This window comes from Cololabis saira, chromosome 14 (genome assembly GCF_033807715.1).
Source record: "Cololabis saira isolate AMF1-May2022 chromosome 14, fColSai1.1, whole genome shotgun sequence".
Lineage (NCBI taxonomy): Eukaryota > Metazoa > Chordata > Actinopteri > Beloniformes > Belonidae > Cololabis > Cololabis saira.
Genome location: NC_084600.1, coordinates 22,495,252 through 22,520,555, shown reverse-complemented (window position 1 = coordinate 22,520,555; position 25,304 = coordinate 22,495,252). Strand labels below are relative to the sequence as shown.

The 25,304-nt window shown below is 40.6% G+C and overlaps 2 protein-coding genes across 3 annotated transcripts in view; both read right to left on the bottom strand.

The window, feature by feature from the left end:
• Window positions 1–562: 562 nt before the first annotated feature.
• Window positions 563–21,459, bottom strand: ints2 (integrator complex subunit 2). Of its 2 annotated transcripts, none has more exons than XM_061740170.1 (25): window positions 21,361–21,459; window positions 19,581–19,890; window positions 19,322–19,460; window positions 18,676–18,778; window positions 16,308–16,421; window positions 15,244–15,374; window positions 13,870–14,040; window positions 12,270–12,490; window positions 11,972–12,097; window positions 11,721–11,792; window positions 10,616–10,730; window positions 10,057–10,125; window positions 8,277–8,411; window positions 7,753–7,929; window positions 6,702–6,816; window positions 5,865–5,969; window positions 5,590–5,754; window positions 5,217–5,418; window positions 3,393–3,518; window positions 3,065–3,260; window positions 2,663–2,944; window positions 2,343–2,450; window positions 2,094–2,199; window positions 1,671–1,847; window positions 563–1,102 (listed from the first exon to the last, which is right to left on the bottom strand). In XM_061740170.1, the coding sequence occupies exons 2-25, from the start codon at window positions 19,871–19,873 to the stop codon at window positions 921–923; spliced, it is 3,630 nt and encodes a 1,209-aa protein (XP_061596154.1). In that variant the 5' UTR covers window positions 19,874–19,890; window positions 21,361–21,459; the 3' UTR covers window positions 563–920. The 2 variants fall into 2 exon arrangements, with proteins under 2 accessions (XP_061596154.1, XP_061596155.1); XM_061740171.1 differs by having other exon boundaries at window positions 6,702–6,813.
• A 2,632-nt stretch (window positions 21,460–24,091) lies between these two features.
• med13a (mediator complex subunit 13a) overlaps window positions 24,092–25,304 on the bottom strand; it is a 78,682-nt gene continuing 77,469 nt past the window's right edge. Inside the window, exon 31 of the mRNA XM_061740168.1 lies at window positions 24,092–25,191. Coding sequence (XP_061596152.1) covers window positions 25,059–25,191 — 133 coding nt within the window. The 3' untranslated portion in view covers window positions 24,092–25,058. The remainder of the gene's footprint in view (window positions 25,192–25,304) is intronic.

The window sequence follows — 25,304 nt, the reverse complement described above, 5'->3', positions numbered from 1 at the left end:
TCTTACAGAACTGCTATCACAGAAAATGAAATGTTGGTGCTCCTCAAAACAATTTCCAAGCAAAATGTTGCTTATAGTTGTGAGAAATCGAGTAGAAACAAAATGTAATTGCCACATTTCTAAAGCTCTGCTTCTTTTCTATCATTGTTTGCCACCTGTAACAAAACAATACTGTAGTTTCCTCAGACTGATATCAGCTACGGCCTCCAGCTACCTAGTGAAGCTGCATGAGTTACAGCAAAGGACCGGCACCATGCTCTGCTTTGCCGTTGACAGGGTGGTAGAACGGATGACTGCCAATAGTTGTCAGCTCCGTTTGCAGACCTTAATTACGAGTTTTCAGGATAATTGTACGCTGCAGTGATCTCAGAAGATGCTCCTCACCTTAACAGCAGGAGAAGACGCTCCTCACCAGGACGTCCTCGTGAGATTCTGAGCAAATTCCTTGGAGAAAACTCCCATAAAAACTCTCAGTAACCACCACAACTCTTGCACAGAAATACAGGGCACCGGTTACATTTTTCAATTGTTTTATTAAAAACAAAGAGTAAAAAAAATCTCCATATTTCAAAAGAATATTTTCATTTTACGGTTTGAGAAATGAGTTCAACAAAGCTTAGCTTAATGTTGTTGGTATTTTTCTCTCTACAAACTGACAAAGCACTTTTTCACGCATTTTCTAAGAACTCATAACACGTTTAGTTTCACGATGTCTGATGGCTGAAGACGGGGCCTTTCAGTCCACCCAGTGCAGACCAGAAGAGAAAACACCACAACATTATGTGCAAAGTACCTGAAAGCCCTAAATGAAGGTGATTGGATTTCTGTTGACAGCAGCCCTCTCGGGAGTGTGTTCAGAGGCAGTGTTTGGACTTGGTGACCGAGGTCAGGTCCTGCTATAATGCACGTGTGTGTGTGGTCTATAGTCCATGTAGGGTGGAGCTGATGATGTCCATGAACGTGGCTTCGATGCAGTAGCAGAGCTGGACGTCGGGGTCGGCTCCACCCAGCTCCTCTGCCGTCTTCTGGGGGAGAGTGAGCTTGGAGGAGCCTCCGCCCGGAACCAGAGCCTCCTGAGGTTTCTCTTTCAGGTTCTGCAGGCCTAACGACAGAGAAAAAATAAGTTGCTCATTTCAATACTAAGATTATTATTTTTCTAATCTAGAATCTTTATCAGTTGTTGTTATGATTGTGACGTAATTATTCTGGTTTATAGACACCTAATGAAATGCAGGTATAAAAATGTTTTAAAAAGTTTGGACACCCTTCCTTTAAATGAACGGATTAAAAACACATGTTTATTCTTGTCTGTGTACATTATAAAATATAGGGAGTGGACTGTTACAGCATAATTTATTTTCTTGAATCAGTCTGCCACATGAGGTTCATTTTGATAATTGAATTAGATGTAGTGCTGATGATAACAGATACTAATATGGAGCATTTATATGTATTTTTGACATTTATTCTGTGTTTACATAGAAACTTTATAAATTATTAATATCTAAGCTGCAGTTGATTCCAAAAATTGTCCTCATCAAATAATAATGATTTTTAAAAAGCTGTTAAAAAGCACATTCAGTCCAGACTGGTGTAACCTAATGATAAAAATGGCCTAACCGTACCACTTATCAAACGTCTACATCATCCATGTAACGTTTTATACTTACAGGTGATTAGCGGGTCGATCTCCCTGGCTTTGGTGGCCACATCGGAGGCACAGACCTGGCCAACTTGCACCAACAGAGCTGCTACATCGTCATAGAGGGGAGGGAAGGCCTGGCAGAAAGCCACCAGACACGGCAGGGTGGGCATGAAGAAGGAGAACCGCTTGGCACGAGTCAGCACTGTAAATCAGAACAAACAGAGCCGTGAAAACCGTCAGTAAAACATCTAATGGGCTCAGATCCTGCAGCCTTTGGGAATAAAGAGAGGAGGCTGCACTAACGGCTGGAAGCCTGATGGTGGCAGCCAAATACAAGGATGATAACCGTGAATACTTTTTCTTTTTGAGCAAAAGCAAAACAGTAAGTGGAAAATAAGAGAAACAACACAGAGTCTAACAAGATGAAAAAGGAAAGGTGTTTGCTGACCTGTTAGAAGGGTGCCCATGACGCTAATGGCCAACCTGGCCACACTCAGGGATTTGGGTAAGGCGTACTGGGTGCACAGGTACGACAGTAACTGAATTGCAAAGATCTGTAGGAACAAACCCAACCAAAAGAGCTTTAAACTTCCTCCTGTATATTTATATAACAAACAGACAAAACTGTTGCTAAGCACCCCAACACTGTAGGAGATTTAATGCAAGGAGACGCGGAGGGAAAGTTGGGAGGACCTACCTGCTTTTCCAGCTGAGGCTGAGCCAGCAGCTCTGGGATGAAGTCCAGACAGATATGCATGGAGGGGATGCCTGCCACCGTTAAAGGCAGCAGAGCCTGCGGATAACCCTGACAGGGGGGAAAAGGAAATATTAAACTCATAATTACACCACGAAGATGTGGGAGCCTACAGGAAATATATTCAAACAGTTGTTTCCCTACGGAAGTCCTATTTTACACACGTTTGAGCACAAGCATGCACGACGCAGCTTCTTCTTAGCAAGGTAGATAAGGGTGGAATAGTGTGAAAGGAAAATACAGAATAAACATGTTGCATTTACCTGAAAGTGAACCAACTTGGCGATGTTGGGGTCAGCGATGAACATCTGATGCAGCAGACAACAGATGAGACACTGCACCTCCCTTATGTCACTGAGCAGGCCGCCCTCTGGCTCAGCGTCCTCCTCCACCGCCCTGGCTGCTGACCCCAGGCTGCCCTGCTTCCTTTTCCCTTGCACAGGGACCCGAATGCTCTGCAAAAGACTCTCCGTGGTGGCCCCTAACTGCTGCTCTTCAGAGTTTGGCAGACAAATCTCCAAAAGGATCTGGACTGCTGCACTGTCCTGGAAATAAACCGACGTGAGTGGTTTTCACACTTTATAATTATTAATGCTCTATCCGTGGAATGAAGATATAATGAGGACTTTTCTATGAAACTTGGCATCTGTAAAGTGTGGACTTACCTGCGCAGATAGAAGCGCGTTCTTGAGCTCCTCTCTGGTGACTTCAGGTGTGTCAGGCTGTCCAGAAACTCCCAGGTTTGAAACAGTCTGCCGATCGAAGTCAGCCGTCTCCTTCAGGTGGCACTGCAGGTAGGCTCTCGAGGCCAGCAGATAACCATTCAGCATGTGAAGGACGATATCTATCAAAGGAGGACACCTGACCAAAGAACCACAAAACTTGTCATTGACAGTGATGTGTATGTTTCCATTTAATTGACTTCATGGTTGACAGGAAGTACATTTCTATCTTTACTAGCATTTTTAGAGCAGGATAAGGAGGAGCCGTCACCTGTACACCCTCTGATCACAGCGCAGCACAATGAGAGGATCCACCATCAGGTCATTCTGCGTGTACGTCTGCTGCCTGAGCAGCTTCGCTGAAGGCTGGAGGGCGTTTACCGTCATGACCCACAATCTGAAACACACACATTACTTTGCATTTACATTCAAATCACAGTTTTATTGAATGAATAATACACTTTACGCTAGGTAACTAAAAGATCTGTTTTCTCCGGGGAATTGGGAATTGCATTAGGAACTGGCTTTGTTTAATGATTATCATAAAATTACTGGTTGGAAAATAAAGAAGCAGTTTCATTGTAGGGAATAAATGACTGAATATAATTCAAACTGAATAAAAGGAACACTTCTGTGTGGGTATAATAACTTTTTTTATTCACAGATTGATGCGTATCAGACCAGCGCTGATCTCTGAGCGGGAGGTGCTCTCCGAGTCTTCAGGTTCAGCTTCCATGGCAGCATCAATCAAGGGATCTATGTGAAATTTGACACTGTTGCCCTTCATCTCAACCAAGGCTTCTCTCATCCATCTCTCTGCAACACTCAACATATTAGCGGAGGCAAGAGAGGAACAGAGGGAGGTGGGGGGGACATCCCCCCACATCTGATGCATCTTTCTGCCCTGAGCTCTCCTTGTTAAGGGCCTCTTGTGGATCGATAGTATGTCTGCTCAGAGCCTTGTGTGTGTCAAAGGGCACAATGAGAGTGACCCTCATTGTCGAGAAGGTTCTCAGCTAAAAGAGTTGCTTTTCTTAATGCTCCTGATTGATTCTCAGAAGAAAGAAAAAAAAAAAAAAAAACAGTGAGCAAGAAGCTTTCAATTAAGGGCAGGATCTCCTCCCCCATAGGTATTCCTGTGACCTCTTTAGGGATCCTTCTACAGATTTTCTCAGTCCCGAGAGAAACACCAGCAAATACTACACTTGACCTATCACTGCTAAAGCAACTCACCCACACCCAAGCAAGAGGCTTGGTAAGACATCCCAAATCCTAATTAGAATAATAGTGCAGAGGAAATACTGTATCGATCATCTAATTTCTGGCTCAAGATGTCATTGGTTGTAGACAAAATAAATCTTGAATCCTGAATTAGTATCTATGTTTACAGCTTACTGTTGTGTGACAGCAACATTACTTCGTTAGGCATTAGGGCTGGGTGATATGGACCAAAAGTCATATCTCAGTATTTTCTAGCTAAATGGCGATACTCGATATATATCGATATTTTTTCTGTGCCATAATTGGGGTTTCCCCCAAAGCATTATAGCATAGCATCTCTGTTAGCTTCATTTTTTTCTGAGGCAAACCCTTAAACAAACAGTCAGTTTTAATACAAAGCCTCGTGCCAAATGTCACACAGGTTCCTTTATTAACAGAGGTCTGCACAATATCAAAATGTATAAAATAAATGAAATAAAAATAAACTGCCTGCAAATATAGAATAAAAATGCTTCTTGAATAAAATAAAACAAATATCCCTTTCCTGCATAACAATTAAATTAAAATACACTGTGCAATTAATACAATGTAGACAGTAACAGGCAGACTTTTCCACTGAGGTTGACAGTTGTGCAAATAACAAAACATTTGTGCAAATCTCAAATAAAACATTCAAGTCAATTTGTCACAAAATAAACTATATCAAAATCGTAAAAAAAAAAATATATATATTTTTTTTAATCGATATAAACGATATTGTCTCATACCATTTTGCGTTTGAAAATATATCGATATATATTCAAATCTCGATATATCGCCCAGCCCTATTAGGCAGTACCACTTTCAATAATATCAAGTCATACAGAGCTCGTACCTGCGGGGCATCACAGTGTTAAGACCCATCCAGAGCTTGTTGAGGGTCTGCATTATTCGGCGAGGCACCGCAGGCTCCAGCAGCAGAGCCGTGCTGGCTGTGAGGGCCTCTGCGTAGGGGATCAGGTCTCCAGGTGAAAGCAGCGTCAGATGCTCCAGGATGCGCATGAGCCTGGGACTGCTGGACGGCAACTTCTGGAAGGCTGTATGTGCAAAAGGTTGGAGTTATTTCCCCAAATGAGATAATTCTGTTGTGTTTTCCATGCCTTACATTTACAATGATGTCACAATCAGGAAACGTTACCATAAAAGCAAAGGAGATCTAAATTGAAAACAAGCTGCCCCAACCAATAATTGGCCTCCACCCTGCTCACCCTGGTGGAGCTGATTCTGGGTGTATCTACAGGTGTTGGTAGGCAGCATCATCCTCCTCAGCAGAGGAAGGGTACCAGTCACCTGCTCCTCACACACCCAATCCTCCACAAGACATAGGTGGGGATAGTTGGTGGCGAGCAGTCGCAGCAGGGAAGAGTGCAGACCTGGAACCAAACACAGGATATTTTGGAGTTTATAACAAAATTATTTTGAGCTTCATGAGGTAACTGTTCACCAGGGTTCTCATAGACTGGAAACAGAGTTTTAAACTCACCCCCCAGCTCCTGCTGCAGACCCTGGGCCTGAGTAACCAAGTACTTAATGGGGATCTGATCCATCAAGGCAGCTGTATAGGACTTTGGCTTCTTCTGCATCAGTGCTTAAAAAAAAAACAAAAAAAACATACAAGGGTGAATGAAGCGAAGACGTTAAAACGGCAGAGAAAGCGATCACAGAAAGCAGAAGGACAAGTATTTTAATCGGGCTGCATAGGGACACCAGAGCCACTGTGCCGATGCATTAAAGAAACGCAGAAGTGATTTTTCATTGACGTGGGTTCATTACCACCACTGATGGGCTTCATTACTCCCTCTTGAAGGCTATGGAAGCACTTGGGTAAACAGCAATTAAAGCGATGGGCATAAACTCTCACATAAATCTGGCCTAATGAAGGACAAGGGGAGAGCTCGTCATGTGAGGCAACAAACACCGACTTAGCTACCTGCTTATACTCAATCTAACCCGTGCCTGCCCTAGTTAGCGAGCCTCCCACTGCCATTGTCCTTGGCTCTTTGTCAGCCTTCCATCTCTTCCTTACGAGGCAGCCAACGTGCAGTGTAAAGAGAGACAAGGGAGAATGTCTGCTCATCCAGAGTGAGAGCATCTCCTTGAACTTAACACGGGACAAATGCTTCCTTTCTCTTCTTTCTGCTTGGCAGATTCACTCCAGCTTACATACAAAATATTCTCAAGAGAAGAAAATGATAAAGGCTGCACTTCAGAGAGGCGAAGAAAGAGAACATAAGGAAGCAGGAAAGAAGTGAGCCAACGTCTCAGTGTGAAGCTGGTGCAGTGCTGCATTTTGCTGGGACGGTTATTGTTTCATACATACCCAGCTGTTTAGTGCTAGCCAGCAGGTTCTCCTCATAGGACAGGATGTAGTAAAGGATGAGCAGCTGCGTAGTGATGGAATACCGCTGCCGCCCTCCTCGACTACTGTCCCCCTGCTAACCGAAGGAGAACGAGAAACAAAAACAACAGCACTGGTTAAAAGGCAGGGAGCATAAAATATAGTCTTGCATTGTTAGTGGTTAGTGTTAATGGTTTTTTCAAACAATTCACACAATTAAAAAGCCCCATTTACTCCTGAACTGCTCAGACATTATTTACAAATTACGTACAATTTTTTAAACAAAGACAAAATTTTAATTCTGAATCTACATTTGACATTTGTGCAACTGCAAATTTCTTTCTATCAAGCTCACGTTTTTGTAACACCTTTACATAATCCTCAACATCAATAACTTTAAGTATATAAAGGTCAATAATCTCTAATCAAAAATCTGTAAATAGTGCATGCTTACCAAATAGCAAGTATAAAAAGTGTATCATCCAGAAAAGCAAAAATAAAACTAAAATGTACAACACTTAACTTTCTGGAATGCGCAAGAGGGCTGAATTATTAATCGAAATTCAAATCAAAATTGCAATTTAAAACAATGGAAACAGTTACTTGTAAAGGATGCAACTATTGTATTGTATAGTAAATTATGCAGCATGTCTGACAAAGGCTCACTGATTTTACACAGAGACAATTTATTCCTTCGTTATAGTTATGTCCGCCAATTAAAAATTCCAATTCCAAATTATAAAACCTCATAAGAACTCTGATAAAAGATTTGCCATTCCCTCATATTTTAGTCACATTACGCTCCAAACCTGCTCAAACATTTCATTAACAATGACCTTCATCTGAACAACATACAACTTGCAGAAATGCTCTAAAACACCAGACAAATGCATAGTGGATATTGTATGTGAGCTTGATAATCATAAATTGAATCACAATATTTGTCAGAAAAAAATGGAAAAACATTCTCCCTAAATGGTTCAGCACTAGTGAGGATCTGTGCAGTCCTGTCAAAGCCCCGGGACAGACTCACCCCTGCAGAGCTCTGGAACACATTGAGGATCTCCTGCTCAGTGATCGGCTGATTGGTGGCCTCTGGGTTGGCTTTGGATGCTGGAGTGAGGATGGAGTTGATATAGGCATCAATTAAAGGAATCAGTTGTGTGTGGATGGGTGTGGTGGTCTCACACAGTTGACGATAGATCCAGTCCTGTAATAAAAATAAAACCAATAAGGCTGAGCAAATGGATAAATACAGTTTACGAGGTATTTGGCATGACAATTCACAGATTATTTTTCAAAACCTGCCCAAAAGCTGTGTGGCTGTCCAGTATCTGTAGTTGTGCACTGTGTTATCAACTACTTCTATCCCTTTTAAAAACAAAATAACAGTTTTTCTCTTTTGCAACCACTTTCTGGTTTGAATCCTAGACACATACATCTGCAATATGTTGATAATACCCAGCTGGGACTTATGGATGTCAGTTATACGAATTTAACAAATCTAATTCTATTACAGAATTAAAAAGAAAAAAATGATCATAGTGCACAACATACTTTGATAGACACTTTGTGCTTGGTGAAGGACCGGCTCCGAAGCAGCTGGTAGATGCAGTGAATAGGCAGAAAGCCTGTGATGTTGGCACTTAGGTTGTTGGTGACTGCAACCCTAACTGCATGGGCCGTGACTACCTGCACATCAGAGATAAAATACATGTTACAAATACAGCAACCGCAGCAAAAGGATTACGATCAACTGGACATTTTCACATGCGTTATTTTTGTCTGATGATTTCTGCACAGTGCAAGACCGTCCATTAACTTCCACTAAAACAAATTCAGGTAACAGGAGGCAGAGCCGAAGCAGAGAGACCCAGGCCTCCCTCTCCCTTGCCCCCTCCTCCAGGGGTATAATCGAGGCATTCCCAAAACAACGGAGAATTATTATCTATGCAGTGTGTCCTGGGACTGCCTTCATGCTCCTCCAAGTTGAACTCCTGCATGGCTGAAGATCCGTGAAGGAAACTCATTTCAGCCGCTTGTATCTACAACTTATACTTTCAGTCACTACTCACAGTTAATGACTTTAATTGAAGATTAAAACATATATCGACAGATAAACGGAAACCTTACCTTTTAGCTTTATTCACAGCACAATACAAGTACAGTCCGCATTTCTGCAGATGCCACAACCATCTGCTTGCCAATCTTCCGATCCATTTTCCCCTCACTTGTGAACACCATGATATACTTTAACTCCTCCACTTTGGGCAGCACCTCACTCCTGACCAGAAGAGAGTATTCCACCCTTTTCCAATTGAGAACCATGGTCTCAGATTTGAAGGTGCGGATTCTCATCCCAGGCACAACACACTAAGCTGTGAACTACTCCAAGGAAAGCTGAAGATCATGGCTAGATGAAGCCAACAGGACCATCGACTGCCAAAAGCAGACATCCTTTGGCCACCAAATCAGATCCCCCTCTCCCCTGGCTGCTCCTAGAAATTCTGTCCGTACATTTTATGAAACAAACTCCCATGGTCCTCCAGGAGGGGCCATACAAAGCTGGTCCAGTGTCCCACAACAGAAACTGTTGTGGGACACTGGACCAGCTTTGTTCCAGAGGCCACGTTGATCCTCAAGAATCGGATGTTCGATGATCAATCAGCCTCTCTGTAGCAGAATCTTCTCCGAGCCACTTTTAAGTCACTCTCCATGGACTTTCTGAACTCCTCCGACACCTGAGTTTTTGCCTCAGCAACTGCTGACGCTCCCAGCAAACCCTCACCATACATTTGGGCCAGGAATGTCTGGCATCTTCTCACATCACCTGATCCAACTCATCACCAGATGGTGATGCATTGACAGCTCAGCTTCACTCAAGTGTCAGGGGCATATGGCAGCAAATCCAATGATACAGTTATGAAATCGATCATTGGACTATGACCCAGTAGTGTCGATCTACAAGGGCGTCCAGGAACACCCTTATGTCAGAACACAGCACTTGTTATGGACAAAGCAATCCTCGCATAGACGTCCAAAAACAGAACAGATATAGATCAGAGGTTGTTCTTCCCAATCAAGGCCTCTCAGAAATGGTTCTATTCATCTTTGTTTAATGTCATGATGGTAATCAGCATATGCGTCATAATGGAAAAATGTTTACGTAACACAACACACAAACCCACAGTCTTTGCGTGTGGTTCTCATATGGAACTAATTGATGTTGAGATGCTGAGAATATGAGCTCACAATTAAATTACTGAAATTAACACGAAAGGTGCTCCGTCACTGGGAACAGAGAGCATTCACAAAGATGGATGAGTAGCATGCGTACCTGTTCAGTGAAAATCTCCTGTGTGAAGATAGTTTTCATCTTGCTCAGAGAACTGGGCTTGATGGCAATCTGTAGGAAGGTAAACAACCCCCAGAAGAAGAAGAGGAAAAAAACAACAATGAGAAACATCAACAGTGGTAAGCTTGCTGCGAGTGAAAATAACCTGCAGGCTGCGGCGCTGGTATTTTGTAATTCCCTCCTTTCATATTTCATGAGAAAATTCTACATGGCAGGCACCACACTGAATTGAAAGAATTGCCCTTGGGGTGGAAACAAACAGGCTCCAAATCCAATTACATTACACATCTTAGTGGAAAATACACTAAGACAGCAAAACTACTTAGCACACAGGGAAGAAACAACAATGCACTTAATAAGTAATAAAACAGCAAACTGGCCAGAGGGTATGGTATGTCTTGCTAGATATGTGTATGGTGCAAGCATTTCATTAGTGGTATAGTCCTCATATGCGCTGCTGCTTTAGTGGAGAAGTGGGGCCAGCACCTGGTCAGCCAGACAAATATATTGATCAATGTCTCCCTCCCACCTCATACCTTACCTTCATCCCCAAAGTAGAGCACACCAACTCAATGATGGAGCTGAGCTGGTTGCTATGGAAATACATGGCAACCAGTAATAGCATCTCTCCAAAAGAAGCAGATACTCCTGCAGCACTGTAATGAGGAAGACACACAAAAGCAAGTGAGAAATACTGAGCAAGCCCAGTTTTAAGGCGTGCTGATCATCACATCACATCCCACCGGACAGAATTTCAACAAACTGGTTGCAATTCTTGAGTCAACTTTAGATAAACTTAAAGTCCCACTAAGTTGAAGATGTATGGTACATGGACCAGAGTCACAACAAAAATGAAAGAACTATGCCCACGCTCATGGGACCTGCAGTATCTATTACGAGCTTGTATTAGAGGTTGAAAACTATGGGATTTTCAAAAGCCCATGCCAATCTTTATAAATCAGTGACATTAATGTTTGAGTTTCAATTACTTCTATCTTCTCTTTTTTTTTTCTTCTTTTGGACAATGTGTTGGGCCAATTGCACAAAATAGAACTGAAAACAAAACTATAAAAGCTGTAAGCACTCTAAAAATACTGAAATAATACTGCAAAAAAATTGACTGCTACTCTAAGTGTGCAACTAATTACATAATATCCTAAAATCAAAAGCCCTGTCACAGTGAGTTTTGCACAAAATTGCACATTATACGCCAAGCAGGGTTTCCCACACTATGTTAGAACTTGGGTGAGACAGACAGACAGACAGACAGACAGACAGACAGACAGACAGACAGACAGACAGACAGACAGACAGGACTGCACAAACATTGTGGAAACCCATTCATATTCACATATTTTCATTGTTTTTACCATCTAAAATCATGACATCCAGTTCAGTAGGGCTACATGCTCTACATTGCTTTGATTCGGCCTGTACTGCTTTATCTCTTACACACATACACACACTACTCCCCTCTCATTACACACACGTTAGAAGTTCAATCATGCACAGGATGAATGCTTGTTGGATTAAACTACTGCCAACTATATTTAGAAGCTTTAGACCTTTTTGCCTTTTGCTCTCAAAAAAACACAACTGAAGAGTAAGACCCACAGTATCTCTAATTATAAAGGTACAGTTCCTACCTCTCAAAATATTCTTCCTCTTTGATCATCCAACTGAGCCACATGACCATCAGCTGTTCTTGCTCTGGAGTGCTGCAGAAAAACAGATATCCACTCTATAATGCTACGTATAATAAAAAACAATCAATCAAGTGTCCAGAGAAAGAAAAGGGGCTTTTGACAAGCAACGCACGATGCCAGGAAATCAAAATTCAACACCACTGGTGGCTGAATAGGCTTCATCGTCTGAACATGAGGTGCACTTTATATACCTGACCAGGGTGGGGAAGGCCAACAGCTTGCAGAATGACAGAGACACGAAGCGAACCCCTGCGGGAGTTGCGGGTGGCCGGCTAGTCATCAGCTGTAAGAGCTGCTCGGCCTCTTCATCCGTAGGTCTAGGGAGGAATCACATAAAGTAGATAAAGTAGTAAAGTAAAATAGATTCAAATACTTAATTTAAACAGTTTAATTAGTATTTCTTTAAACCACACTCCATAAACAAACAAAGTAAGGTCTAAATGATGAACAGATACATTCCAGTTTGGTGCTGCATCCTCACTGACCTACCTGAGACCTGCGATCCCCATGAGAGCGCAGTAGAGGCGGAGCAGCGCGCTAGCCTTCACCACATGCTCCTCTCTGAGACCAGAGTACCCTGAACCACTTTCATCATCCATGTTGCCATCGTTGGGCACGTGGGTGCTGCGTGAGCGTGGCAGAATGGCTACCAACTCTAGCAGCAACTGTCTGCGCATCTGCCACAGGACCGAACTGCTCTCTCTCTTACGCTAGCAGCACAGAAAAAGACACAAAATATAAGCAAGACTAAAACAGTTTTACTGAAGTACAGATTCTGACATTACATCTCCAATCAGTGAACCTCCTTTATTGGGTGGTTAAACAACTGCTAAATGACAGTAGTAACGTTTTTTACAAGACTGCTGCCAGCTGACCCATCGTTAAGCCTCTAGCACAGATCAGCCAGTGGCTGCTGAGTATCAGCTGCACAGGAACCACCGCTCAAGACATGTACAGCTTTCTGCTCCATAGAAAAACACTAGAAGACCCTGGACCCTCATCTGTTTCATGGATCTTGTGCCAAAAAACAAATAAAGATTTAAAAAATTGGTAATGATTCTAGATATTCCTAGAGGATTAACAATAGATGTTTCTTTTCTTCCATTCCCTTAATCCAAACAAACAGAGCTAAATGTATGCTTAAACTGATTAAAAGTCATTTATTTTACTTTTAATCATCATAAAGACAATTAAAATATGGCTTTTCCCACTTGCACTATGATTTCTAAAACCTGAGCTTAAACTGAACCAAATATATTTCTATATTTTGTACATATCCCTCCATGGTATATTTAAATCCTATTTGAATGCTCGTCCAAAATTTGTCTTAAACATCTTAGGACAAGTTTTTCATGCAGGCTGTTGCTGTTGTAAAACTGTAAACAACGCTGAGAGATTTGAATACATTTCAACAATGTAGAGCGTCTTCTGCCAGCTCAGATGGAGCTTTATTTTCTTAAAGCAAAATTGTTAAGAACCGACATCTGCAGTCTGGATGCCTACAAAGCACATCCCTGCAGAATGTTAGCAAATAAAAAGACTTGAAAGTCCATTTGTGCCTTTAAATACATCTTAACTGACAGCTTAATCTAGTGAAATTTAATTCGAGGAGTGACAACACAGGAAGCGACCTTAAGCAAGACCACCACTGGTGTGTGATACAAGACTGAGGGGAACAGCAGCAGTTTGTCTGCGTGTGCTGGTGCTTGTGTTTGCACTGCAACCATTTCTTGTACTGCTTATTACACAGAGGCCAATGTAAGTAAGCCTTTTGATGAGCCTTCATTAATTCAAACTAACTTGGTTTTATTTACAAGGTTGAAATTAGACTAAAGGTTTTGTTTAAGTATTTATTTACTATGGTAAAGGAAAGAGTTTGGGTTTTGAGAATAAATAAAACCTGCAGAGATACAACTGTCGAGACAAGTGCACCTATAAACAGTTAATCTTAATTTTTAACTTAAAGGATGATTACATTACATGTTTTTTTTTATTCCTAGCATGAGTTTTACATTTCTATAAATTGTGTCTATGCTTTATGTACACTTTATGTTGATTCAAAAAAGCAAGGTAAGCCAGAGACCCTTACCTGTTGTCCGTTGCGAATGAACATGCTGAACCACGTCCGTACTTTACTATTGGTTCCCAGCAGCAGACCGCTGACATACGACACGAGGGGGCTCACGGCATCATCCGCTGCATCTGGTTTGTAATCCAACGTCAGCGCTACACCTAGGCCAGGCAAGTGACACTCCTCCACCTGGGAACACACACAACATAATCCCGCACAGTTAATCCTCTGATGGCAGCCTACTTCCATGTCTGTATAGTGTTTCTAAGACAACAGCATCTTTGAAACATTACCCCGTCTCATTGTTTTCCTCGCTTTTTTATTATTAATACCTATAAGAATCATTTCTTTGCATCCTACGTGAAGTGACCATGGGTGTTTCCATCTCTTTCATTCATCGTTTGCAAAATATCTACACGTCCTCTGATTCGATGACCATGCCAGCTGCCTAAGCTGCGCTGATCACTTCACGTACGAGTCCTGCAGAACCATCACTGAGCAAAAAGCAATCATTTCCACAACCTCCTGTGGCCTTGATAAATAACTGAAGTGTTGTTACCTCCCTGAGAGATAAGCATTTGCGACTCTGCCCTCAGTGTTTGCACCAGAACGTGTATGACAACATAAATCAGTAAAGGGAAACATTTATTTTACCATTGTTTATGAAGTTAGTTCATCTTCAGAATATTTTCTTTTTAAATGTCAAAGACACAACGGAGCCCCACATTTGTGAGTTATGCGAGACCTACCAGATATTACTTAGCAACCATAGAGGGAGTTTTTCTTTGCTACTGTTCCGCTTTAAGGTTTTTCTCCAACTGGGTTTTTTTAATTATTTTTTACTTTCCACCGTATCTTTAATATTTGCTCAGAATCTATGAAAAGCACCTATAGAGACCACTTTTATTGTAATAGATACTTTATCCATAAAATTCAATTCGCTCATTTTCATAACACAGATACACAGATGAATAATACAAGAACACAATGCTTTAAATCAATTTGCTATCAAGAGAAACTGCTAAATCTTGAGATAAAAGCCAAAGATTTTAGATAAGAGCAAACAACTATGTCAAGATCACACTCAATATTTAATTTAACCATGTTTCCGCAAACATAATCATACTGTGTAATGCCAACACTTCCATTGTGAAGCATTTCACAACTAAAGAGAAGATACTGAAATGTATTGTTGCATAATTCATGTAGGGAAACGTAAAACAAAATCAACTGTAGCAGGATAACTGAAGCATAATTGTATCTCCAGAGCCAAAGTTAAACAATATCTCTCGCATCCAAAATATTGCATTATTACGCAACATTATTTTAAGCTGTAGAGCGTGGTTCAGGATTCAGCTAGGAGCCGGGGATTGAATCAGCAGTGATACTAACCACCATGGCTCGGATGTTAAGGGCTTGTGAGGGGTTCATCTGACACAGCTGCCTGAGGGCTTCGGTCCTGCGCCGACCACCCACACTCTCTTCATCCTGGCGTTCCCCATTCTTGATCAGACCTCGGCACACTGTAAAATGAGAAATGCACTTTAACAGCCTGAGGACATTTACTGGAATTCTACAAAACGGATACCTTGAATCAGGTGGCTGCATGTTCAGAGAACACAAGTCTTTTTTCATACATCACTAACAATGACTATATCATTGCCCTGTTGCTTTGCCTTATAAATATACCAAAGATTTATGAGCCCACCTCATCAGGGAAGTATTATGTAACTTTCTAATGGCTACTGACAAGCTGACAGGATTATAAATAAATAAATAAAAACTGGCTATGACTATTAGCTGCCATTTACACTTCTTTTTCATCCATTTCTAAATAAAAAAGGAATGCCTGGACTAGCAATCAGCAGTTGTTAAAAATGACTGGGACTGATAGTCTCAGAACTATTTCCCACACTTCACCACTGCATCAATTAGTTTCACTTTCAATTCAATGAAACAAGACCTATTCTTGTAATAAAGCCAAAAGGATTCCTTGATATTGTCTGCTATGTAACACACAAATACACTATTGACTAGCTCAGACCCTATGGGTGATAAAGAGGCACTGGAGACAACTGGCATTCTCCTCTAATTTGTCTTTCAAAGCACACAGCCCTCTCTGTGAGTCAGACACTAGGATGTTTATCATCACAGACAAATGCACACAGCCTTTGGCGAGTGGCATGGAAACAATTAATGGGGGAAAGCTATTCAGAAAAATAAATAAATAAATAAATGAATGAATACAAGCTTGCACCTCTCTAACCATCTGTTTAGATGTATAATAAAGCCATCACAGAAAGTTTCTGAAGTAATATTGAGTCAAATCCTGTCCCTGCAACAACAGGCAGGCTGCCTAACCATCTGAAATTAGTACTGGCAATTAACCAGCCACTTTATCTAACACTATCTATTTTCCTGACAGCTTGTGCAGTGTTGCAAGTCAGATGAATTACCTTCATTGAAGCTGTCAGGCACGTTGGCAACCAGCAGACAAAGAAACCAGTCGCCATTGCGGACATGAAGCAAAGCCTCAGCCACGTCCACAATGGGCAGCAGAGAAGGCAGCTCTGGGAGGGAAACAAAACACATGTATGTGTCAGTCTGTAAATTACCAAACTTTGGTGTCTGTTAGGCAGTTTCTACGATGGTGCATCCATGTAGGAACAGTACTCATGTGACATGTTACATCTGGTACACCGTCTCGTAAACAACAGATCTTAACACACAAACATGATCCCAAACACAACTGATCTTGTGTTTAAAAACTCAGCATGTGATGTAACAAGGTGAATCTATTGATGCACTGAATTAATCTATTACATTAAAATGCAAGTTCCTTAGCCTGGACAGTCAAATAAGACCATACATGCAAACTTTCTATAAGGATTTATTGAAACAGACAATAATGTTGTCAAAACATTGTTGGCTCAGATTCTGGTCATCATTTTGGGACATCACGCAACAAATCTGCTGATCTAGGCTAGTCCTGCCGGCCTTTGCCTTTTTTTTTCCTTTTTCAAGATTTAGAATGATGCACAAAAGAAATGTTATGTTTTTAAAAGAAACATGTCAAGGATAAAAAAAAACAACCTTTTGATTACATTTTGTAATTTATTGGTATTTATTTATTAATTTATTGGTAAAGTCAAGATCTTGACTTTGTGCTGTCAAGTCTTTCAGTATAAAGCAGTTTGATTCATCCTCTCCAGTGTGCTCCTGACTCATTTACTCATCTGAGAGGACACACAGTGGGTTGGTCTCAGCCTGAATGCCAGCATAATTGAGCTTAATTTATCACAATTATCTAATGTGCTATAATTTTATACACGATTAATGTTGAGATATAACTAATCCATAAATGTTTGTTGTCAGAATAATGACCTCTGCCCCGGAGTGTAAAACATATTGGCTGAATAGAGGCTGGGGACTGACAGGTGTGTGCAGGCTGCTTCTCTCTAGGTTTATAGTTTGATTTTCTGACAGACTGCTAGTTGTTCTTGCCTAGCTCACAGGCAGATTTTAGACCTATGCTTTGCTGCTGTCAACATGAGTTGACTATAATCCAGAACTGTTTTCACTTTTTCACTGTTTGTAGGCATGATTGCCACTTTTACAACATCAGAATGCTGTTACATGAAATGACTCTGTGCCTTGTTTTGAGTTGTTCTGTTCAAATACAGCTCTCAGATTTCCTGGATTCTGCCACTATATTATACTATATACTATATAAATGATTGTCGGATCTAGATGTCATGATCCAGACAATCCTGTCTACGTGTAACTGTGCCGTGCCCGAGCCCATCTCTTCCAACTGCACCAGAGACTGGAAACTGCACTGTTACAAGTCCAATGACCCGGACTGGAGAGGTCAATCATACTTGGGCAGTAAAAGGACCACCTAGGGCAAGCTGGCCAGGTTAGATATTCCTGCTTCCAAAGAATTTGTCAATAACACGGTGGTGCAGACCATGATGACAAGCTGATTTATTCGAATCAGGTGTGTTGAAGCAGGAAAATGTGCAGAACAGCATCTTGCTGGTCTGAAATAGGGAAGCCTTGGCCTAGTGTGACATATTTATTATAAAACCATGTTCAAGTACGAACTTATATCTGAATTAATCTACAATTACGGTGTTACACAGCTTCTTTTTTTCCCCTGCTTATCAACACACGACAAAAGTATCATTACTAATATACTGGACTCTATTACTTATCGATTACTATCAACTGCACACAGCCTTGTCCAACCCACCTGGAGTGTCCCAAAACCTATATTAGGATGCTATTTGTCGATTTCACATCTGCTTTCAACACCCCCCTGGTCCTTCCATCTCTCAGCATAAATCGTGAGGAGGTGAGGATCCCACTTGGAGAGGAGGGCTCAGCAGAGACATTTCCTTCTGCAGAGGTTGAGAAAGGCCAAGCTCCCCTCACAGCTTCTCATCAACATCTACAGGAAAACAGTTGAGAGCTTTCTGTGCTACTGCAGTACGGTCTGGTTTTCCAGCTGCACCGCTGGAAGCAGAAGGGACTTGGCCCACATTGTCAAGACTGCACAGTGGATTGTGGGTGCACCGCTTCCCAGCCTGGACTCTGTCTATTCTAGTCGGCTTAAGAAAAAGGCCAGCAGCATATCCAGAGATCCCACTCAACCAGGAAACAGACTCCCCTTCCATCAGGAAAAGATTCCATACATTAAAAACAAGAACCAGCAGATTACGAAAAAGCTTCTTTACCAGAGCTGTTGCCACTATCGCACCCACCAAATCATCATCTGAGCAATAAGAACTTGAATTTAGAACTGTGGATGGAGTAGGTTACCTGCTTGTAAAATACAGAGGACGTCTGCCACTTCTTCCAAATATACAGGGCTCTCAAAGAGTTCAGAGGACTTTAAGAAGAACTCCCCATTGGAGTCTACCACCTGAGGAACAACAAAGAAATGTATCAATGGTTTAATCTATTCCAAAAGAATTGAGAAATAAGCATCACTCTATGGCTCGATATTCATTCCACTTTACTGAACAAACTTTTTCCCCTCACCAAGATCAGTGCTCATGAGACAAAGGCACTAGTGCATTATACCAACCTATATAACATACTATAGCCTTTTTTTAAATCTTGAATAAGGCTGGAATATCAGTCAATAAAGTAGTATGCATATGATAATGGACTGTATACCTTGTGAAATCGGTTTTCAGTGATTAGCCTTCCATACTGTCATATAATCTATTCAAATATCCAATTTTCTGCCAGTGAGGGGAAGCAGCTGCCAGAAATGTGTAACTCCCTGTACTAACTTTTGTTGAATAATTTTAAGCATGCTGTGTCAGTATTTATTTTGCTCTAAGACCCTTGTCTCATAGTAAGTGCATGTGTGTTTTTGTGACATTATATCTGTTAATTTCATGTTTAAGAACAGCATTGTTAATGAGTTGCCATTCTGTAAATTATACAAGAACTACACCTTGTTCATGATTGCCAACAGCTCACTGAGGGTCAGACGGAGTCTCCTGAGAGGATCACTGTGTTCAAACTCCAGGGTGAGGCCATGTTGTAGCTGTGACACCAGGACGCTCTCTCCATTAGAAGCCCCTGCCTTATGTCTTGCAGAAGCAACAAAATACTGATCATCATTGGTTGTTAAAAAAACAATTAAGTTATAAGTGCATGATTATGAAGATGAGGTCATTTACAGGCAATTTGCATGAGAAAATAGGCTTTACCTGAGCTGCTGTTCCTTCCGTGCATCCTGCTCCAAAGCATGGAAGTCGACAGACAGAAGTGCTACAATGGAGTTGACAGCTTCCACTCCAGAGAGGAGACGGAGGATAAGCTTCTTGTCCTGCGCCCAGGACTGGCTCTGATCAGCGGGTGCACATAAAGCCATCCTGACCAGACAGGGCAGCAGAAGCCTGAGCTCTGGGTCGCTCAGGGCGGCCAGGCGCACCACGTCCACCTTCTGCATGGCTTCAAAGGCATAGGAACTGACAAACTGCAGCCCTATGCTGTCTGCCATCTCTCCTCACCTGAAATCTGGGGGAACAGACAAAACAAGCTATATATATATATATATATATATATATATATATATATATATATATATATATATATATATATATATATAAGAACAAACTTGCTAGGGCTGGGCGATATATCGAGATTTTAATATATATCGATATATTTTCAAACACGATATGGTACGACACAATATCGTTTATATCGATTAAAATTTTTTTTTTTTTTTATGATGATTTTGATATAGCTTATTTTGTGACAAATTGACTTGAATGTTTTATTTGAGATTTGCACAAATGTTTTGTTTTTTGCACAACTGTCAACCTCAGTGGAAAAGTCCGCCTGTTACTGTCTACATACATATTAATTGCACAGTGTATTTTAATGTAATTGTTATGCAGGAAAGGGATATTTGTTTTATTTTATTCAAGAAGCATTTTTATCCTATATATGCAGGCTGTTTATTTTTATTTAATTTGTTTTATACATTTTGATATTGTGCAGACCTCTGTTAATAAAGGAACCTGTGTGACATTTGGCACGAGGCATTGTATTAAAACTGACAAACAAAATGAAGCTAACAGAGATGCTATGCTATAATGCTTTGGGGGAAACCCCAATTATGGCACAGAAAAAATATCGATATATATCGAGTATCGCCATTCAGATAGAAAATATTGAGATATTACTTTTGATCCATATCGCCCAGCCCTAAAACTCGCATTCAAAAACAACAGTCTGAGCCTTTGCAGCCCCATTATTCAGATTCAGAGGACTTTATTAATCCCTTTGGGAAGTTCCCTCGGGGAAATTGACATCTCCATCTCACTCACACAACGCTGTCATTTACAAATCAAACACCCCAAAAACCAAACAACCATATAAAAGATAAAAAGATAAGAAAATAAAAAATAAAGATAAAAATAAAAAGGTAAAAACAAAAAATAAAAAAATAAAAATAGACAGTGCGGTGCCATAAAAAGAATTCATTCATTGCTGTTTTATCATAAAAATAAGCCAAAATAAACCAACAGCAGCGTTTAACAACAGCTGTCATATGATAACTACATTCTTAATTCATCTAGGTTTAAATATGACTATTTAATCAAACCAGAGGTTTGGTTATAAACTAATCACAGCATAATGTTAAAACTGGAACTGTCACATTGCTAATAAAATAAGGTAAAAGGGGATTAATGCCAGAACTCATAACTAGGGAATAGTGATTATCGTTTTTAACTGGGACTCTCTCCATCCATCCCGATGTTGACCTCGGTTAACACATATCTGTTAAATATACCCACCATGTGTGTTTAAAACACCAACAAGCTCTTCTGGCTGGATTGTTACCGCTAGCCGCTAGTTAGCATGCTAGCAGCTAATGCTAGGCTGTGTAGCATGTGAGAAGACAATAACACGGGAGTAAAGTGTGAATAGTTTCTCCTGGCGTGAATAAAGCGGTCGTGTAAACACAGTTCTTCCACCTACCTCGATTCTGGACTTGACTGGAGGTTAATGTCCACAGTTAAGCCTCGGGGTGTGATGTGTGCAGTCAGCCCTGTGAGCCTGAGCTGCTGCAGAGCTGCTGGACACAGTTATGGTTCTGCGTTAAATCGACGCAGAGACTACGCCGTCGGGTACGCGGCGACGCGCACCGTCCGTGCACGTCGCCGCGTACCCTACGCCGTAGCTCTGCGTTGGTGTGACGCGGAACTATAAATCAGCATTAAAAGTTCACATGTAGACAGTGTTAATGGTGGAAAATAGAAAACATACACACGAATAGATCAATCCAGGCAATACGTTCAAGTCCAACTGCTTACCAGTTATTATTAATAATAATGGGGACATATTATGAATTTGAAACTGTTTTTAGTGTCTTGAGTGACTATAATAATAGCAAACACTCCTATTTAAGAAAACCAGGCACTTTGTTTTGGGCCAAATTTGAACTTCCAAGTTTGTGTTGATGGGGGAAATAAGAAACATGTGCAGTTCATCCACCAACCACTAGGGGCTGCCCCCAAAAGCGAGTCGACCGCCAGTGGCTCCAGTGAATTAATTACTCTACTGCCCCCTTACTTTTAAACAACTTGTGCTTTTCTTTTCTTATCATTTTATTTAATTGTATCTGTTATTTACTGTTTAATTATATCTTGCTGCGTTTAATGTTGACGTAAAGCACTTTGAATTACCTTGTGTTGAATTGTGCTATACAAATAAACTTGCCTTGCCTTAATTAGGGGCGTAATCTTTTGGTTGGCAGTCGGCATAGCCAATGGCTATCTCTCATCAAGTTTGCTACTTGTTTTTTTTTTTTATTGAACACAATTTATAAACAAAAACACACATTTATACAAACTGCTTGTGGAGGAAATACAATACAATATAAGTAAATAGAACATATTTTGGGAGGTATCATGAACAAGAGACACACAAATGATAAGGTAAACATAAATACAATTAATAACAAAAACAGTAAGGCATTTTAATGCAAATAGCATCGGCGTTTCAGAAAGAGATTAAAATAAAATATACTTTGATGTTGTTTGCTACTTTTGGTTAGCACGGTTGAGCGTTGCTTTCATCAAAAAAAATTGGGGAATTTTTGACTTGTTATTCATTGCGAGCATCAGGCAATCAAATTGCAGCTACCCAAAGATTGTACACGTTTCAAAGTACAGGACTTATTCTGTAGCAAGAATATATATTTTTTTAAGAGGCTTCAAAGGCACTCTTTTCTATACTTCTGAAGTTTGTAAAGCGGGTTGTAACACCCATTTTTAAAGATAGACATCCTTTAGAGGAGAGGAGTTCAATCACCTAGATGATTTATGCTATGATAGACACATCACATGCACCACCCATTGAGCGTTAATGCAACACTGCTGTGTGGGCACACGGTTAGAGAATAGTCATTTGTATTTGAAAGAGAATATGCTTTGTTGTGCTGTTAATTGCAGACTGCTGTGGTTGAAGGTTGTAAAACATGTCGGAACACCTATTATAAAAGATAGGCTGCTCACAGACAACAAGACTCCACCCCTTGAACCAGCTGCAATCAACAGAGCTGTAAAAACATGGCTAAAAGGGAGCTGTAGTACTTCATCTCTGAGAATGTCATCATCACCTAAATAGCATACTGTCAATTTGTTGAGAAATAAAGGCAACATCTCAAGTATTTCAGCATAAATCATTTACATGACAGCCAGGCAGGTGTGTGATTTCTTAGTGCTTAAAGAGCAAAATGTTGATTACAGAAAGATAATAAATCAATTTTAATTTAACCTCGATATGTTCGATCAAGGGTTCTTTGAACGGCTGCTATCTCATCTGTGCCGATTTTATTTAGAACTTACTTGTCGGTGTTAAAGACATTTACCTATTTAGTCCAACATGAGGCAACATACAAATTGATTTGTTTTCCAAGCACACTGTCAGCAGTTGCTGATAAAAAGTAAGAGGACAGAGGTGGGCCTGTTTATTCAGAAGCTGCTGACAGCAAGAGGAAATGCAGAAAAAGTCAGTAGAATGAACTGCCCACAGCTACATGACCCTGGAGCAACTCTGCAGTTCACAACTGACTTAGTTATTTCAATGACTTTCCTATTTGTGGATGAATTACAGTATTGCCAGATAAATACTGGAAACCAAGATTTTCCAAAAACAAGAAAACATGGGAAAATACACTTTCAGATGTTTATTAATTTTGAATGTATTTATCTACACTCAAAGGACAAAATACATTTTGATGTTCAAAATTTTCAGGCCAACACATATTGGCAAAAAAATTCAAGATAAAAATCAATGTCAAAGGTTTGTCTTACTCAAAGAGGAGAAACCCAGCTGGCACATATTCCTCATTGAACAAACATCAGCAGCATATCCGATAGGCAACCATCCTTAGCTGGTTAACGCTCATTGACACCACACATTTACTTTCACACTGAAGTAAAATGGGATTGTTTTGAATGTATCAATAAACAACAAGCAGTGCCTGAACAGCAAGACCTCAGCAGTGAACTAAGGGACACTGCATGTTTGCTATTAACACTGTGTTCATACTCCAGCTGTCATCATCCTTATAAACAGAATAAAAAGGTAAAGAACCTGAGTTTAGCTACTTTAAGAGTTGTCAACAGCTCCTCCTTTGGTGTCCTGGTCCAATTGCACATCATGGTCTCCCTCCCGATAGCAATAACCACAAACACAGGGAAAATAGGTTGACGCACTTTATTCCTAAAACAGAACCCACACCACCAACTGCTGGCATGGCATTCATATATATATATTTATTTATATATATTGCCATTTGGTTTTTGTGTCTAAATGTGTGGTATAAAATACTATATACAACAATGTACCTCTTTATTTAAACACAGTGAAGTTCATTGCTGTACAAATCCTCTGTAGCTACAGCTTTGCTGCAAGTCCATCATGCTTGAAGGCATGGAACATAATTCTGCACTCTTCTGTACATTGCAACAATACAAATATTCTGTCTCCATTACAAAAAATAATACTCTAAAAACAACCTACTGGGACTTTATTTCATTTTTGTGGGATTTTTCCTGGTTGTTTTATATTATTAAGACGATTACATATATCTTAGACCAATTGCTTTAAAGCAGGAAGGTGATATAAACCTTCATTTTTTATATATATATAAAAGAAGGTAAGAAATAAGACAAATTATACATTTAAAAACTTACAATAAATAAGATAGATGCAGGCATTTCCGTTGGATATCACTTTATCCAAAGCATTAAAAAGGAATTTTATGTCTTAAAACCAAGGATCCATTTCTGAGTTTTTTCCAAGATCAAATATGTCCCTTTTCCTCCAATAACTTTACAGATACTCTCTGATACAGAATGACCAGTTACTGTACTGCCATGCTACATACCATGACAATATGTCATTCTTTCACGTTCACTATTTGCAGCTCAGCTTCTTCTTTATTCCCTTGTTACTACATGAATGTCTTTAAACGACAGAGACAGGCCTGTGTCAACCAGTAACAGCCACAGTGAAACGGCTTTTCCCAGCCGCCTGATCCCATCCGGTACAGGATCCAGCTCTGTACTCCGTTTCTTTCATTTGTCTTGATGGAGCCCCGTTTGGAGCGGTCACTTTGCTCTTCTGTGAAATGTTTCCCCTACACCCCTCTCGTAACAGGCTGATGGTTACAACATATTCATGATGAAGTTGTACATCTGGTTGAGCACCACAAAGTGAATGGGCAGACACGATCGTCGGTCCTGCGTGGCCGGGTCACACGTTAGCCAGGAGAGGGCGTTGTACTGCTCCAGCACAAATCTGTTCAGACACACACACACACATCTGTTAAAAAAAATACTAAAATCAATTCTATCAATGCAAAAGCCCGCATGCAAACAGGAGGGTGATGATAATTATCTGTGTGCCTGGCT

Bases quoted from the DNA above. Each gene is read 5' to 3' on its own strand.
- ints2 (XM_061740170.1), bottom strand. From the start codon at position 19,873: ATGGCAGACAGCATAGGGCTGCAGTTTGTCAGTTCCTATGCCTTTGAA. The intron at 14,041-15,243 runs GTTAGTATCACT...GTGTGTTCCCAG, and splicing joins TTAACATCCGAGCCATGGTG to GTGGAGGAGTGTCACTTGCC. The intron at 2,945-3,064 runs GTAAGTCCACAC...GTTTATTTCCAG, and splicing joins ACGCGCTTCTATCTGCGCAG to GACAGTGCAGCAGTCCAGAT.